Source organism: Apus apus, chromosome 9, assembly GCF_020740795.1.
Source record: "Apus apus isolate bApuApu2 chromosome 9, bApuApu2.pri.cur, whole genome shotgun sequence".
In the NCBI taxonomy this organism is placed as follows: Eukaryota; Metazoa; Chordata; class Aves; order Apodiformes; family Apodidae; genus Apus; species Apus apus.
Window position 1 is genome coordinate 15781333 of NC_067290.1, and position 18305 is coordinate 15799637.

The following is an 18305-nucleotide window of genomic DNA, read 5'->3' on the forward strand; positions in this document are numbered from 1 at the left end:
CTTTCAAGACTTGCTTATGATGGAGATGAGCCCAACTGGAAAACCAAAATCAAGAATCCCTGAACTCTGAAGGAAGGTTTATCTGAGTTTGGGCCCATATCTGTACTGAGTGCAACACAGCCAAAAACATTTTTCCATTACTTTTTATCACTAGTGCTTTGTGTTCTCCCCCCTTGAGTACAAGGTCACATCAAAATTTCTCCAGGCAGCCCCTGGTCCCATAAATTGTTAGAGATCTGGATTTACATCAGTAGGATTACATGAGATCAGCCAAAAGTGCACATGCTGGAGGGAGAAGAGAACAACACAGCACTTTAAAATTGGAGAGTATTTTTCATTTATAAATAGTTTACATTTTTTGGATCCAGTGGCAGACAACCCGCTCAGTCTGTACTGAAACCAAAGAAATATCATGTGTGAGCACTAACCACAGTGTAACAGAGATAATAAACACCAGACAGGCAGCCATATGCAATGAGGCTAGTGCTTTCGGCAGGGGAGGCAAATTAAAAGGAAAATAAATACCAAATTCAGCAAACATCACGCTGCTAAAAGATTAAATTTCATATGGACTCATTTCTCCAAGTTAGGCTAGAGGAGCCACCTCCACAAAGAAGCCAGCTCCCTGCCCCCTGCTGTGCTTCCCTGCTTCTGGCTGTACTGACGGTTTTAGCATCTCTCAGACTTCAGCAGCCCACTGTGCCAGCACCACGGAGGATGAAAGCCAGGTGCCTGCAGCAAGGAGGGACAAAAATGTCACACGAAGCATGCACATCACACTGAGCATGGGGTGGCCTCCAAGCCCCTGGGCAACACCCTGGGTTGGCATGCACAGAAGCAATTCAAATTCTGGTCCAAGAATGACCTGGTGCACTCTTCTAACACATATAGGCAATAACAATATGAAACAAGAACCTTAAATATACTGCTCATCCTGCAAACCATGCACACTGTTTTCACACCCCATGAAACAATGTTTGCAAACAGCACATGCTCAGTATCAGGCATGTAAGGGCTGCTACCTGCAAAGCACCTGAAGTCCGCTGGCCTCCTCAGATGCCTCCAGCCTCATGGTCTTTGCCAAGAGAACCAAACAAACTGGGTAACAAACTTCCTACCCCAAACTCCGCTTTCACACCAAATAAAATTAAATGCTGTTATCTTTCATACTCATACTTTTACAAGTGTTTTTGATATGTCAAACGATATCCTATATCTCACAGAAAAGACCAGTCTTAAAAGGAAGCAGGACAATTCTGCTTGCCAAACAGGAAACTGGACTTGGAGCATCTCTATCAAAATCAGACTGCCACAACCAATTTGATGCTTTCTGTTACTGCAAGGAATTCCACAAATACACTGGTAACTTTTGAGTACCAGTGCAAGTTGCTAGGTAGGAAAAAAGCCTTCTTAAAATACACACTTTGCAGATTCTGCAAACATTTACCAGATGTAAGAGAATTCATGGACAATTCATCTGCCATGAAAAGTGTGTAGACACCAAAATCTAGCAGAAGAAATTGAGCACCCATCTCTGTCAGGAGTGAAAGCTACAGCCAGATATGCTTGGCTGAACAAAGGTTTGTTTTCAATTATATTTCAGATTCTTCTGACAACAACTGTATGGCATCTGGCACCAACAGATCTGAGCCTTTGAAGTGGTTCTTGACTTCAACGGGAAGAAGGGGGGAGAGCAAAAAAGGGAATCAATCAGCAATTTTTGTTTAAGTCAAACCTCCTCTCTTATAGAGAAAAAGTTAATACCACAATCCCTGAGCACTCCAGAAGTGTGCTAGCTAGCAGCAACAACAAAACACACTTGGGTCAAACTAGCATTGGGCATGCACTGAGGTTGCTGCTTTCACCTTCAGAACTGAGGTTGAGATGTGGGTCAATGGTCCCAGACACAGGAGCCTTCCTCCCTCCCAACACCTCCCCAGGGCTGCCTCAGGAGGTGTGACACTGCAACCCTTTCCCAATCACTCATGCTTACACCTGTAATAAAGCACTCACAGGAAAACACACAACACCTAAACCCCAAGCCCCGTAAACAGCAAAAGCACAGTTTGTTCAGAGGAGGAAGGCAGTGAGCAATTTGCTGCATGTCCCCCATTCAGAATGCCACTGCTGGCCTCCCAGCCACAGGGAAGGGACAGCACTTCCACTTTCTTATTTCTGGGAAAAAGCAGCAGCTCCTACTGAGTTCTTCCACAACAACTCATCATGGATGTACATTTGGAACATCTACAACAGTCCAGGAAAGTAACAGATGGATGTTGTGGGGTCTAGAGTAAGGGGCAACCATGAGACAGTCACTTCTGGACATGCTCAGAAGAACACCCCCAGGAGGGGTTTTGAGCACCAGTTCACAGTGGCTGCAGGTACAGGAGCTGCTGCACACCCTTACTTCCCTTTAAGTCCATCTTTAGGTATGTAAACTCTTTTTCAGATCCAGCCCTAGGTCGTATTGCTAGGATCACCAGGGAAGTCAGTGCAAGAGTAGGGCAACAAGCCTCAGTTTTAAAATGCAGATCTTCTTTATCTGGCTTGTTCAGATAAGCACTGCTGAGGTTTAACAGCAACAAGGTGGCAGAGTGCAACTGCTCCCCAGACCAGGGACAGTGGTTTTGATCAGAACAACATTCATTTGAAAGAGGGATATAAATGCCTTATTCATTTTTCCCAAGCCATGCCCAAGCTCTCCTAACTTTTTCATTAGGTCAGGCAGTTTCTGGAAGCATCTTCTGGCTCAAAACATTTGCAGAATTTCAAGAATCTGCTCCACAAATCTTGAGGTTGCTTTGTTCAGGAATGCTGACATGTAGGCTAAGGGAAACCAAACTGTTCCCTTGAACACTGAGAAAACTTTAAAGTCTGCCCAAGATGGAAAATGCAAGAGTCAAAACTCCAAAGGAAATGTGGGGTTTCTACTGCATTTCAATTATCACCCCAAACACACTCTTCCAGCACAGGGACATGATGGTGCCAGGACAGCCCGCATGCCTCAGCAAGGCTGGTGGTCTCCATGTGCTCCCCTTAAAGCAGGGCTGGAGTTAGGAATGAATAAATAAAACAGACTCTCAGATCAAGTTCTCTTGGCCTTTACAGAGACAATCACACTATGAAAGCACTCCGACCAAAGTGTCTCTTCTCCTCAGACAGAACCCACTTCCTAATGCCTCTCCATCCACAAGCACCAAAGAGCAAGCCTGCACAGCTCCCTAGACAATAATGGAGTTGTGCTCTGGGAATAAGCACTGCATTCCACAAAAGTGAGAAAACTAGACCTCTAGCTTATCCATAAAGCCTAACATTTATACATGTCTACTAGTTCAGAAGGATCTTCACTGCTTTAATTACAGGACAATTGTCAGGCCAAGGAGTCCTGCCCAAGTCAGCAGTCTGCTGGTGGCAGCAGAAACAAGACCCAGCTCTTGCTGTGACACTACTGCTGCTGCATCAGCTTGTCATTTATTTCTGTCCTGCTCCCCAACAAGTCCCAACAGACAACAGGAGATGAGGACTTGAAGGATGCTTTCAACTCCTGACTGCCACACTGCAGGACACTACTGTAATCGTCCAACAGCCACATATTGCTCCCAAAACATCAAATATTACACATGCCCAGAGGGGATGTGGTTGGTTCACCTTGGCTTGAAAGATCTCAGGGGAGGTAGTCACTGTGAACAGGGAAGGAGCCAGCAACTGAAGGCCTGGTACTGGAGGATGCATTCCTGATCTGTCCTCTGCTCTTGCCTTCCATGGACCCAGACTTACACAGGCACCCTACAGCCATCCCTCCCACACCACAGGAGTGCCAGAAGGGCCAGCTCTGCTCCTCCAGACCAGGTGGCTCCAAAGTCATCCAAACAAGCCAAGAGGCACTTTGCATTTCAAACAACAAAAAAAAATAAGAATCAGGAAAACCACCAAAAGGCATTTCAGCTGTGACAGACCATATCCTCCCCAAAACATTTCAAGGCACATTTTCAATCCACTCCCAATCCCACCCCAGTCCCACGAGGGCTTTGCTGTTATTGTCTATCACACAGCAGCATTAGGAAACAGATTTCCCAGAGGCTGGAAATTTTCCTGCCTCTGGCTGCAAACTGCACAGGGAGCCCAAAGGGAGGGGACAGAACAATCCAGGGAAGCTGTGGGAGACACAAAGAATGATGCATCCTGCAATGGCAAAGCAGACTGTTTTATAACAAGCAGTCAGAATTATTCAGGAAACCATAGAGGAAGCAATTGGAAATTGTTGGACAGGGAAGCTTCCCCATTTTGTTTCCAAATGTGCAGGCCTGTAAGCCTGCGCTGAATTCCTCTTCTTTTAGCCCTGCTTCTTCTCAAGCAAAGCAACACTAGTTAGCACATAGCCCAAAAGTGTTCAGCTGCCACCTCCTCCTCCCCCAAAAAAGGTGGATTTGTATTGTTTTGACTTTAAAAAATATTTATGACAAGTCTAAACAGTTTAATCACACAAAGCCTGTTCCTCAGCAAGTCCCATGCTGGCATTATGACTTGCACATGGGGTGCCTGAAAACCTCACCTTGGAGCTGGCTTGAGTATTCCCAGCTGGAGGGTGATGCAAACAAAGCAAATGGAACCAGAGGCCACTGGAGCACTGGCAGTTCAAGGCTGCAGAAAAGGGACTATCACCTGAGGATGAAGTGGGCAAAGGGGCTCACTGGGAAGGTGTTGGAAAAAGATCACACCATCTGAATAGAATGCCCCAGGCAGCCATCCCTGCCCTGCCACAGTGCTGCCAAGGAGATGTGGACACCCTAAGGCCACTACTTCCCACCTATAGTCAATTGTTGGAGGCCCATCAGGCCACAAAGGCCTCTTCTTCCTGGAAGCTCTGCTCCAAGGGGGAAGCAATGAGTCACCAAAAACAATTCCCAGCTGTGGCCACAATGGTCACAAGGGCTCACTGCTTTGGCTGAGACACTGCACCACCACACAGGTGGCATCATTTTATACAGAGATAAAAGGCTCCTAGAAGCCAGGGTTTGGGTACTGCCTCCAGAGCATCCCCTGCTCATGGGGTAACCCAGCACCATCCCAGCAAGACTGAACCTCTACTTCACTGGAGCTCCTGGAAGGGGTTCAGCTCACCAAGAAGCCAAAAACCAAGCACCTTTGCTGGGGAGCTGGGCTCAACCCCACAAAGATGAACAGATGCATTTACTCCAACTGTGGGAGCTGCAGTGAGGCCCACACACATCCCCGCAGACCCTGGAGGCAGGCTGCTGGCTTTGTGTTCAACAGGCAAGAAACCAAGTGACACCACTTGAGATGAAAGTGCAGGAGTGATGAAGTAACTGGGTATGAGAGAAGAGGGTGGGGAGCATCCAGGTGCCACCCAGATCAAGTGATACCTCTTCAGCCTTCGCAAATTACAGAGGTCACTGCTGACACAGGCCACTCATGCATCCCTTGCCACCTTCACATCCCTTTTGGGCTGCAAAACCCAGTGAGAAAGGAGGAAACCCCATGAATCCATGTACCTTCCAATCCAATTAACCACCTTGTGCTGAGGATGAACTAAACTCACATTGTCTGCTTATGGCCTGGGCTGCCGCAGGAACAGCCCATGCTGTCCAGACTGCTAGAGGATATTCTTAGGTCTGTGTTAAGGGAATGCTTTGGGTGTTTTTTCACAGCTCTCAAGCCTGGGAGGATTGCAGCTGACTGAGGTGCAGCAAAAAGCAATGAAAGGCTGCTCGGGGCTGCCCCCAGGCAGCAGCACTGGAGAGCCAGCTCCAGCCTCCTCTATGCACACACGGGAGGAAAGAGAGGCACCCATGTTTGGACAACTGGAACACATTTTGGGGACAGTTTTTCACAGGGCCTCCAGTCAGGCAGTCTCCTACAATAGCTGTTTTGTTACCTATGATCTAACCCACAGGACCAGCAGTTCCCCCTCCACAAGGTCTCCCACCACCACAGGACATCAACAGCAAGCCCCACCAGCAGATCATCTATACACCCAGGACACCTTCAGCATTGCATCCCTAAATGCAACCAGAACAACACCCAGTAAGCCTACCATCTTCATCAATCTTCCACCAAGCCCCAGGCACATCCCATTCAACACCCTCAACCCTGGCACCTATCTGTGCTGGCAATCAAACAGCACCAGCCCAGCACTGCCACATACACTGCAAGCACCATCCCACTGGCCAGCCATCACTTTTCAGAGGGATTTTCTAGATGATAGATAACATAGGAAACCTGTGTTTATATTGGCACACAGCAGGATAAAACAGACCTTAAGTGCAGTTATTAAACAGCCCCATCTGTGCTGGCTTGGCAAAATGTTTCCAACTTGCAAGGCAATAGTTGGAAAGAAGTTCATTAGTAGCTGGTGTTGGTGGCAAACTCTCCAGAGCAAAGAAGTATTCACAGCACCAAAAGAGAACAGGGTCCCATCCTGGTAGGTGTCCATCTCAAAAGTGCAGGCTTTGGGCAAGCAGGGACAAAGACACCAGTGGTGAGGATGGACCCATGTCCCTGCATGGGGAAGCAGCATAGCCCTAGCTTTGTTTTTTCCATCTCTCATTTCCTTCTTGCTCCTGAAGGCTTGCCATGCCCTTCTGCAGTGAATAAAAAACTGCCAGCTGGAGGTGGTGGTCTAGGAAAAAAGCATCTTACTTCAAGATTTCACAGCCAAATTTCCACTGAACTCAAGGGATGCATTTGCTAATCTGAAAGGATTCACTTAAGAATGTTTTGCTTTCAATGGATGTGCTTATTTTTATCAACCCTATTTGGGAATAGGGTTTAAGAAATGCATTGAAGACTGCACCTCTGCAGATTTCCAAAGTTAGTAAGATTGTCCCACAGGGTCCAAAAGACACTAACAGAAAATTCGTAAAAGTTACTGCTTCATTATGAGCAGCAATATTGAAACTACCTACTCCCTCCCAAAAATGCATGACAAATTCTGTTGCAAACAAAAAAATTTAGCTCCAGAACAAAGCTCTGATGAGGTGATAATGCAACTTGTGCAAGACACCAGAATATATAAATCTGTAGCTCTGTAAAGTTGTTCAGTTGTCAAGGGCCTCCGATACTTTTCCTGCTGAAATTCATACAAAGCCTGTGCAGCAAGCTACAAAACTGCCACAACTGCAAATAACCAACCATCCTACCCACATATCCAGCATGGTTAACAGTAATGAAAAAATAGGTTAATGGCTACAGTTTGAGACCTGGTCCTTCAATTCTGACTCAAACTGAAAACACAACCATGCTCCTGGAGTTAGGTTGTGAGGTCTTTAGAGGTGCCCCCAAAATAGTAGGGCTTGCTTTTAGACTTCTCCAAAATTATATGGCTGTGGCTTGAGTGACAACGTGCTGAAAATATAATGAGGGAGTATAACATATTACACATGTTGTGGTCCTGCTCTGAAGCTGGAAGAAGCTGGGGTTGAAGGACTTGGGCCGCAGTGCAGGACTTGGTTAACTATTAATGGATGACTCAGCTACAATAATAATATGTATTTTGTGTTTTGTGCTGGCACAATGGCATCCTGGGCCTTAATTTGGGCCCCTGTGCACAGCAGGAAAAAAATACCACGTAGCACATCATTTAATAGCTGAATGTACCAGGAAATAGGAAAGAGGGTTTATTCACCCTTTGTTTCTTCCAACAGCCTCACACTCTGCTCCTTCCTTCATGTGGCACTAAAACCAGCACGGGACCTCAGAAGAGAGCTGCTGGCAGGCACCCAGCCTTCCAGGCTTGCACAAAACCAACACCCAGATCAAGGGGTTATGTTTATTCACTGATATTCACCAAAGCCATGCTCTATGCTAAATCCCTACCCTCACCCTGAACGAGGTGCTAATTCCTGCCCAGCCCTGGTCCTGCAGAGCTGATGAACCTGGAGCCTGGATTTTCTGCAGACAGCCCTTCCCAGCAGTGTTAGCCTAAATTATCTCTCCTCCATTCACCCACATGATCCCATCCAGCTCCACGTTGCAAAACAAGGGAGTCACACTGGGCAATTAGGTTAGCAGCACAGAATGATTATGTTAAAAGCTGATGAGCTGGGATAACTCAATCCAAGGTGTCTTGCGGGCAGCCAACAAGATCAATTAAAAGCCCTGGAGCCCTAATTAAGAGTTGCTGGGTGCAGCTCACATTCAACTCAGGGATAACACTCAGGTTCTCAGAGCTGGCTACTGAGGAATGAAAGCCATCAGCCAGTTTTGTAGCCATTCAGTCTTCACGACAAAACTTTAACCCCTCTTCAAGAGATCAAAGCAACCAGAAACCAAAGGCAGGCACAGCCAGGGCCTCCTGGCACTCAGCAATTCCCAGCCACCCTGCAGAGCCAGCAGGAGCTGCACATGTACGTGGGAGCCCAGTTACGCACAAAGTCAGGAAGGTGTTTCTTCAGTGCCTGGGGGAGTGCCTCAACATGAAGCCACTTCGAAACCTTCCAGCACACTCCACTGACTGGGGAGCATCTTTCCTGTACTTCAGGACTTGTCCGCACCAGGAGAGGGACACATCAACTAAAGCTGAACTCCAAGTGCTTCTGCATCTGCCTAAATCTCTGTCAGAGACAAGACTCCAGCACCAGGTTAACTTTAAGCAAAGAAGTGAAATCTCACCCTTTCTCAAGGAAGCATTTAAGTACCTGAAGTGCTTTACCAAAGTGTCTGGGCTCCCAAACATACAGGGTTTACCATCTCTGGCCTCTTGATGTCAACAACTGAGTATGAACGGCAACCAACTTCACATTTCCTCCATCCTTTAAAATCCACTAGGAACTCCTGCAAAGCTCAGCCACCCCCAAATCTTACACTCACAGAACTGCAGAGCAGTTTACACAAGCAAAGAAAAAATATTAAGCTGCATTAAACACATAATAATGGTTGATTTTCCTAGAGAACAATTGATGGTGTGTTCGTTTTTTCGGCTGCCTACTGAGATGCTCATTCCCCTGCCCTGTGAATTCTCCCTCTGCAGCTCCTCCTCCCGCAGCTCCCAGACTATCTATTCTCCCCTTTTCAAACTGCACCCATTGTAAATAGCACTGAATATTAACACAGCCCATTGAGCACTTGCCCCTTTTGTATGGGACCCCTGCGTCTCGAATTGCAGTCACTGAGGAGAGGAAAAGCCTCGAAGTGATTAAATGCCATGAAGTTTTTCAAAAGGAGAGAAGAATATGCAGAGGATGCTGAGGGGGTCCTAGAGCCATTCACTTGAAGCCAGGGGCTTCTGCAAGAGCCAGAAAGGTTTCTTGGTAGGGATATTTTATCCCATTCAGGCTTCATTACGAATCTCACATGCATTTCTAATCTTAGTCTGATTGAGATAATTTCTGCCCCAGCTGTGGCTCAGTCAGGGATTAAGATGAGAAAAATCACAGCAGTTGCAAAGGGCTTGCTGTTAACTGCTGTTCTCCAGCAAGCACCAATAAATACCACAGCATGTTGAGGGTGGTCAGCAAATCCACCGACACATGTTCACAGGAAGGGTGGATTTATTTGCAAGCGCATGTATTTATTTGTGCTTAAGCAGCAGGCCCAGAGAGGCACTGCTTTGAAAGGAGGCTTTGCTGTCACCCCACCAGGGCCAAGCTCCTGAGCAGCAACTGCAACCCTGGAGTGTAGAGCCACCCCACAGCCCCGGGGCTGGACACCTTCCCCCATGCAGAATCCACTGAGGAGGTTCCTTCAGGAAGCAACAAACCCAAGTATGTCATTAGAAGCTGAGCACGACTTTTCACAAGCACGACCAGCTTCCAGCACTGTCCCACTTTAGCAGGAAACCTTTTCCCAGACTGCCACCCAGGAGGGAGCTGCTGGCCTTCCATTTCTTTCTGTTTCCACTACCTTTCACTAGGAGGAGGGGGCAGGGGGGAACGACACTAACCACCTGCACCAAATCACATCCCCCTCTCCCAATCAGTTCTTTCAAGCCCCGTGGCCTCCCAGGCAGCCAGCACACAGTGAGGACTTCACAGCTGCACAGGGCCAAGTGCCACAAGCCCAGGGTGATGATTACTTAATCTTTCTTCCATTATTTCAGCAGGGCTGGAAGTGAGACATGCAGAGGAGGAACTGCCAGCAGCACTCCCCCCCTCCCAGTATTGTCAGCAGGAGATTCTCTCCCCTCTTTTCTTCCAGCATCTGCAGATGAGTACAAGTTACTCCGGAGCCTGAGAGCAACCAACGTCCACCTCCAGGGAGCACCACACACCCCAGGCAGTGGCACTGCAAGTACTCTGCAGAGCCCCACTCTTACCAAGTACACAGAGAAGCTATCCTAACATGTGAGGGCACAGCAACAAGACCTGACATATTAAAACCTCAGTTTAGCAACAAATCTAATAGGCAATTTTGAGCACATTTAGTTCCATTGTGCTCAACAAAATCTGTGGGCATACACAGCATGAGTCTGATCCTAACTCCCAGCTCTTCCAGGCCCTAAAACCATTGACAGACACCCACAGGATTTTTCAAAAGCACCCACCTTACCCAGCTCTCTCCAGAGAGCAGCAGCATAGTGCTAACAGCAGCATCTGTGCAGCTGGTGCCTCCGAATAACTTATCCACACAGCCAAACCCCAGAACCTCCCTGGGAAACAGAGAGCAACTCTTAACCCAACTCTCCTGGGCACTGCCAAGGACTCTGCCTTGTTCCCAGCCATGCCAGGCACACACACCAACCCAGAGACAGGAGGGTCTGTGCACAAATGCCCAGTATCCCAAAAACAATGTAGTCATTTGGGTGAAAAAACCACATCTGGTTAGGAGAAAAATTTTCATTCCTCTAGACCACACCAACACTAAATTAGCTATCCAGCTGCACCTCCACAGCCCCAAAACCCTCCCACCATTAAGGTCTCTACCCAACACTCTCTAAAAAGGAAGAACAAAACCTATCCCATCCATGATGCCTAGAATCAATCTCTATTCTACCACTCCTCAAAAATTAAGATGCATGGAGAAACAGAAACAGAGGACAGGCTGTGTGACCAACACAGCTGGAGAGCCCTGCATCCAGCTTTTCTGGGCACAAAGCATTTTGTACTTAATCTCAGCCCTCAAGTTTATGTCTTATATTACACTCTAATGTAAAAAAAAAAATCTTCAAACATCAAAAAGCATGAAGCATCCCCAGCAGCTTCAACATCGGATGCTGCAAAGAAGTCCTGCACAGCAACTGCTCAGCAGTTTGATTTTCCTGGCATCCCCCTCGGACCAGAGAGGTTTCACAGCTGCAGAGCTCGGAGCTGCCAGGCGCTGCGGCTCGGCCAGGACAGCATGGGGGTCATGCCAGAGTGTTGCAACGTGCCCTAAACAGGGCTGCTCAGCCAGCCAGTCCCACACGCTTATAGAACTGGCAGGCAGTACGGAGCTGCCTGTTGCTTTTTAACATAAAAAAAAAAGCAATCTGTGCCACTCTGCATTAACTGTGAGCAACTGCAGCGCACCAGCCCTCCCGCCTATCAGTCACGCCTTCAGAAAGCTAGGGAGAAAAATTACAACTCCAAGCTCTGCTGCCAACAGAGAAATAACAATAGCTTCAAAAGCTCCCAGTGCTTTTCCTCTGCACTGATAGTCCTATTGACAAAATACGCGGCACAATTAAGCCTGTTCCAGAACCCTCCCCAGTGTGCGGAGCCGCATTTCCAACCCTACAAACAAAAGCTTTATCTCACAGGCACTGAAAAACCGACTCCAAGCACTGCTTCGGCGTTGAGGCACTCATCAGGCATAAAAGATAAACGGCTAAGGAGGGACTTTTCAATAGCACTTTAACTTTGTTAAAGCACAGCCAGCACGAGTCACTGAAAACAGGATTTATCTCGTCTCCTGTTAGGAATCGAACATGCCCAAGCTTATCACCCTGGGGAAGCAGAAACCTTAGGTGGGAGATACAGCCTGCCCAGAAGCGACGGAGCAGGGGGACACAGCTCCAGTATCACCCATGACACCCCAGTTTACAGCTGGGGGACCCACAGCCTCAGACCGTGCTGCTCCACCAGCCCGGGGAGGCTGCAAGCCTCCACCTTCTGCTTCTTTAGAAGGGCGCATTAAAAAAAACCCAACGCAAACTCACAAGAGATGGCTGCAGAAACAACTTTTTTGGTGCTTTTATAGAGGACATTAAACACCTAAAAACTTACTTAACGATTCAGAAATTAACATTTATTATCCTACTAAGCATGAAAAATGGGCTTCAGCTTTGTGCCCCTAAAATGAAATAAGCTATTTAAGTGATATTAGTGATCAGAAACTATATTTTTTTAAAACTATTTGCCATAGCTTAAATACCTGCTTTTTTGTATTAGATATGGAAAAGAAAAAAACCCTTAATTTCACATTGTCATATAAATTTCCACTTTTAGCTAATTATTTGGTTAACTTACAGTTTACAAAATGACAAACCATATTCTGTCTGAGTGGTTAAAAGACAAACAGCCCACAGGTCTATAGGAGGAAATTTATACATGCTATTACTTTACCAATAAAATTTAAACTGAACTGAAGACACAAAAATCTGTTCCACATGACAAAGACAGTCCTGAGTATTAGCACCCCCGAAAAAAACAAACAACAATAAATTTGTTCAGACTGAGCTATTAAAGTGTTTCTTCCCTGCAGGCACAAAAATATGCTGTCCTATTTTGAGGCATGCATTGGGCTGCTGGAATTCTGTGAAAAAGACTAAAAGCTTGCTCTGAAAGATGTCCAAGGCTGAAGGAAGGACTCTTCAGAGAACAGAGCAACAGGTGAAGAGGATGAGTCAGGGTTTTAATGCAGAGGCCACACATTCATTCTTCTTGGTGCACCACCTGATAACTTCATGTAAAACAAGGCATTCTGCAGCCCAAAGTGAGTAATACCAGGAGAACCTGACAAACCTCTAGTAATTCTTCTTAATAAGGAGCTGGACAATGCCTAACAAAACTTCAGCAACTCTTTTCTCTCTTGGCAGAGCTGAAGTATCTGTTACAACCAGGAGTTGTATAGATTCAATAATCTATAAACCTGTTCAAACAGCAGAAAGGCCCAGGAACAGAAGCACTGAGGCACTTTTCCCTCTCCCTTTCTGGACCCTTATTCCTCAAGGTTAACTAATAGCGAGGACACTTATTTTTACAAGTTTGAGTGCACACACACAGCCCTGCACCGTCACTGTCAAGTGAACTGAGCTGTGGAAGCCAAGCAGTTTTCACCCTGGAACTCCCCTACTTCATATGTCTGATGTTATATTTCAGTTATTAGGTCAGAGAAGCAGTTACACAACCCAAACAGACCCACTGCAGTTTACAGGAAAAAGCAATCACGCCGTCCCGCACTTGGACATGTACCTGAACACTATAAACCACAAAAAAACCAAAAGCCACAGCACAGAACAAACCACCAGATGCTGGGCTCTAAGCTCAGCTGCCACCCCGGACGCAGAACATACTGCAGGTTAGTAACTCTGAGAGATGGACAAGAACCTAGGGGCTTGCAGCCAGCCACGCAGACTGTTTTTAGAAACCACCACCAAAAGCTCCACGAGAGCCAACGACTCAGTTTCGACCCACGCTTGTTGCCCCACCGGCTTTCACACCTTCCCAGCTCGCAGCTCCAAAAGCCCATATTTGGGTCCATATTTGGGCACCTGGGCTGGGGTGCGATCCTGGGGCGCGCCCCGGTTTGGAGCACCAGGCCAGGCTAGGGATGGATGTCCTAATAAGGATTCGGGAGGCCAAGCTGGCCGTTACCTCCAGCAGATCCCATCGTTAGGGACCAACCCCATTCCTGGCTCTTTTTCCTCCCGGATACCCGCCCCGAGGAAGAGGAGAGCAGCCAGACCTGCGAGGGACCGGACAGGGAGCCCCGAGCTCCTCTCGGCCGGGACCAGCATCGCAGCCGCCGCCTCCATCCCCGCCTCGGGATGACACCGGGGAGATACCGGGAGAAGTTTCACCCCGCGCAGCTCAGCGCTACGAGGCGGCAGACATCACTCCGCTTTTTTTTTTTTTTAAAAAAAAACAAACCTCAACTTTAAGATTTTTTTTTTTCCCCTCTCTTTTTTTCCCCCCTAAGCTCCTCGATACGTTCCCAGCGGAGCTGCGCAGACCCCCCCCCCGCTCCGCCCCCAGCCCCGTCCCGCTCGCCCCCGCCCGGTACTCACACGTGCCGCGGCCAGCGGGGCAGGTCCCGGGGCACGGCGGGCAGCGCCAGCCCGGCGCAGCTCAGCAGCTCCCCGCCGCAGGCACAGCCGGCGGGGCAGCCGGCGGCGGCGGAGCCCAGCAGCCCCAGCAGCAGCAGCGCCGCCGCTCCGCCGCCCGCCCGTGACGGCACCGCCATTTTGTATCCGGCACCGGAGAAGGTCCGAGGCGGGAGGAGGCGGCAGGAGCAGCCCCGGTGCGGAGCACAGCGGTAACGCCGCGGGCTCCCGCGAACGCTCAGCGCCGTTCCGCCGCCCGCACCATCGCCTCGGCAGCCGGCGGCGCGGCCCCGCGGGGCGGTCACGGCACCGACATCCACCCGCCGGCGGGCGGGCACGGCCGGGCGGGCGGGTCGGGTCCGCTTCCCCGCTGCGGGAAGCGCCTCCTCCTTCACACCGCACGGCTCCGGCTCGGCGACCGCTGGAGCGTCTCCTCCCGGGTGCGCTCCCTGGGGCTGAGAACCGCCGCGACCGCCGCTCCCCGGCCCCGCCGCTCCCGCCCGGCCCGAGCGCCGCTCGCCGCGGACCCACGTTGGCGACCCCGCAACAAGTAGCCGCGCCGCCCCCTGCGCGCGCGCCCATTGGCTGCCGGGCGGGCCCGCGCGCACGCCCATTGGCCGGCCGGGCCCCCCCGCGCGGCGCCGCGCGCCCCATTGATGCCGGCGGCCCGTCAATCAGGGGGCGGGGCCCGCCCCCCGTTCCCACTCCAGGTGTGAACGCGGCCCCCCCCGCGCTGCCGCTCTTAAAGGGGCCGCGCTCGCCGCTCCCCTCAGCGCTCCGCCGCGGGCAAAGCGCTTGGAAACTCTCGCTGGCCTGGGGAGTTTGCTGCACGGCCGGGGGTGACACCCCGATGTCCCCTTCCCACGGGACGCTCGTGTCCTGCCAGCGGCCCGTGGATCGATTATCCTCACGTCTTTCAGAAAAAAAAAACAAACCCTTGGCGGCTCTTCCGCTTCTCAAATGTAGCCCTGGTTTTGATGTAAGGGAGCACACAGGCCAAAACGAGTTGAAGTATGACTCATTAGATAGCTGCAGCAAGATAATTGAGGCCAAAATTAATCTCAGAGTATCAATACATTCCAAAGATTGAACTTGAGAGGCTGCTTCTGAGCTGAGTGGAGAGCATCCAACTGGCTTTGGTCAGGTTTGACTGAGGCCTGCACAGCATTTAGGGGAAGAAGCTTTTGGTGTGCTCAGTGTGGGTGGGAATGGGATTTAACCCCTCGCATCGGCACAGCCTTGTGCCAGGAGGGATGTGGGGAGAAGGTGGTACGTTATTTTAGGGACAGAAACACATATTGCGGCCCAGCCCTGCTTCCACTGCCTCTGATTAGATTTCCAACCTTCTGCTGCAGATCTTTCTGGGATGGAGTCATATTTCCCTTTTGCCTGTCCTGTCAGGATGTTTATCTTCCAAGAGTTGTGCATCCCTTCGTATAAAACAGCACACGCCAGGGGGATTGCACTTGGGTGGCTTCAGAGCAGTACCCAAGCTGTACAAACAAGTCGCCTCCTGCAAGGTGGCAAACTTGAACTGGTGGCAACCAGAGAAATGATCTGGTCAGCCTCAGAAACTGGGTGTGATGTTGAATTTGCTGATAAGCCCAACTGATCAAGTTGGGTTTGGCCCACAGGTTCCCCATGGGCTGTGGCAAAGCCTGAAGTGTCTCTTCCCAACAAGGAGTTTTGCCAGCCCCCAGAGTCTTCCAAGGAGCACAAATTCACATCTGCTGTCCATACCCATGTGTGGGAACCTGCAGTATGGAGAAGAACCACTTGAAGTACCATCATCAACTGACAGAAGAGGAATGGAGATGACAGACCAGCCTTTCAGAATGAAGAATTGAGGGGTTTTAAGGCTGGGCTTCAGTATTCCTGCATGTGGTCCCAAAGCTGGGCAAAGACATTGTGAGGCCTTTCTCCTCTACTGTGGCATTGGTGATCATGACAATGATGCTACTTTGATGATAACGGCCAAGGTGTGAGAGAAGACATGTTTTTGGAAGCAGAAACCTTTGGGACAGCTTTGAACGTGTCAGATTGCAGAGATTAATGAAGATTGGAAAACTCGATCTCTGCAAAAGCTTCTCCCCACTCAGCACTGGGCTGGCTGGGACTTTCAGGCATCCCGTCCCACAGAGTCACACCTTGCAGGGACCACATGCCTGGCGTGCCAACCCCAGGTGATGCTCAGTGGTGTTGGTGCCTTAGGCAGCATGGCTGGGACCACAGCTCTACCCTCACCACACAGCCCTGTGCTGGGTCATAGAATCATAGGGGTTGGAAGGGACCTCTGAAGATCATCGAGTCCAACCCCCCTGCTGCAGCAGGAACACCCAGGGCAGATCACACAGGAATGCGTCCAGACAGGTCTTGAAAATCTCCAGAGAAGGAGACTCCAAAGCCTCTCTAGGCAGCCTGCTCCAGTGCTCTGTCACCCTCACAGTAACTTAAGTTTTTCCTCATGTTGAGATGGAACTTCCCGTGTTGTAACTTGGTGCCGTTTCCCCTCATCCTATCACTGGGCACCAATGAAAAGAGACTGGCCCATCTCTGACATCCACCCTTCAATATTTATAGATATTAATAAGGCTCCCACTCAGTCTTCAGCACAGACACTGCAGATGCTGTGGGGGCCAGCCAGAAATATTTCTGGGAAGAGCCAATAGGCATTATTTATCAACAGAGACACTGGCTGGTCATGGGGTTTCCCATGGAGGCAGATATCCAAAAGCCTCAGATAACCTTATTTAAAAAGACATCTAAAGGCAACTCTCCTGGAAACCAGGCTGAATCACCTTGCATTTGCACAATATTGTTGTGCACTGAAAATAATTCAGCGAGGGCAGCTGGTAGGAAACGAGACTTTTCTCACTGTCGTGCTCTCTCTCCTACCCATGTCAAAGCCTTTGCTAGAAAGGAGTCTGTGTACAGCTTGAAGGATGTTTCTTCCTCATTAAATCTAATTAAATAGCTTACAAAAGTATTTATGAAAACAAATTTTAAAGCAGCAAAGGCTTGCCAACAAGGAAGATAGTTCTAATTCTGCCGGTGTCTTTTTGTGGATTTGGAGTCAGTTCAGAAGTGCACATTTGGAAGGTAATTGCTGACAGCGTGCAGAATCCATCAAGCTATAATTAACACTCTACTATTATTCTAATTGCCTCACTCAAGATTCTGTGTTTTTTAATTGTAGAGCAATTTGCCAATATAGAATTTAATTGCAATACATATTTTATACATTTTGGGACAAAGTACCATTATTTCCACTTCAGCAAAAATGTTCCTCAGTTTTTAATAGCTTGCTTTATTCTTTTCTAGGATTTTTTTTTTTTTTCCCAATAGAGGAATTTGATTGCAACCTCTTGTGAAATTAGTAATGATACAGGAGCGCCCGGAGGCTTCAGTTTGGATCATGACTCTATTAAGCTAGGAACTGTACATACATGTAGCAAGACACAGCCCTGAGGAGCTTGAAATCTAAACAGAGAAGACAAACTGAAGTGAGAACAGAAGTATTATCCCTATTTTACAGCTGGGGAATTGGAGCCCCAGATGACTCACCTTAGGTGACCCCGTGCTCCTGGGGCGCAGCCAGGCACTCGCTCCAGCCCTGAGCCCAGGGCACCCTTCAGCTTTAACCTGAGCTTATTTCTGTCTCCTGGCTCCTGCAAAACTATAACTCTGTAATTTGGTTTGCAAGATAGAGCTTCTAAAGAACATTTAACCATCTAGGATCTACAGTTCCTTTTCCTGAGTGCCTTGGCTTTCAGAGCAAGTCCCAGTGTTGGACAGGAGCCCTGGTGAGGCTGCAGATTATCCAGCAGATGTGACACACTGGATAGATGACAACAGCAATGCTGTCAGGCTTCCCGAGGGATATGTTTGACTCATCCTATGGCAGGCTGAAGATTGGAGGTAGTGAAATGGAAAAGGATGGACCTTATCTCATGTTGATCATCCTTGCATTTCACAATTTTCCTTCAGTCCATCTCGGTGCTTCTATCTGCAGGGCCACAAATCTCCCTGCAACACATTCTGTCTTCTTCTAGTAATGCTCATGATGGCTTTCTACCGAACACTGATGGTGCTAAGGTTTGTAAAA

General features: G+C 48.8%; 1 protein-coding gene across 1 annotated transcript in view; it reads right to left on the minus strand.

Annotated features, from left to right (window-relative positions):
- Positions 1–14443, minus strand: part of LRIG1 (leucine rich repeats and immunoglobulin like domains 1) — a 90337-nt gene extending 75894 nt beyond the window's left edge. The window contains exon 1 of the mRNA XM_051627153.1: positions 14165–14443. Coding sequence (XP_051483113.1) covers positions 14165–14340 — 176 coding nt within the window. The 5' untranslated portion in view covers positions 14341–14443. The remainder of the gene's footprint in view (positions 1–14164) is intronic.
- Between the last annotated feature and the right edge of the window lie 3862 nt (positions 14444–18305).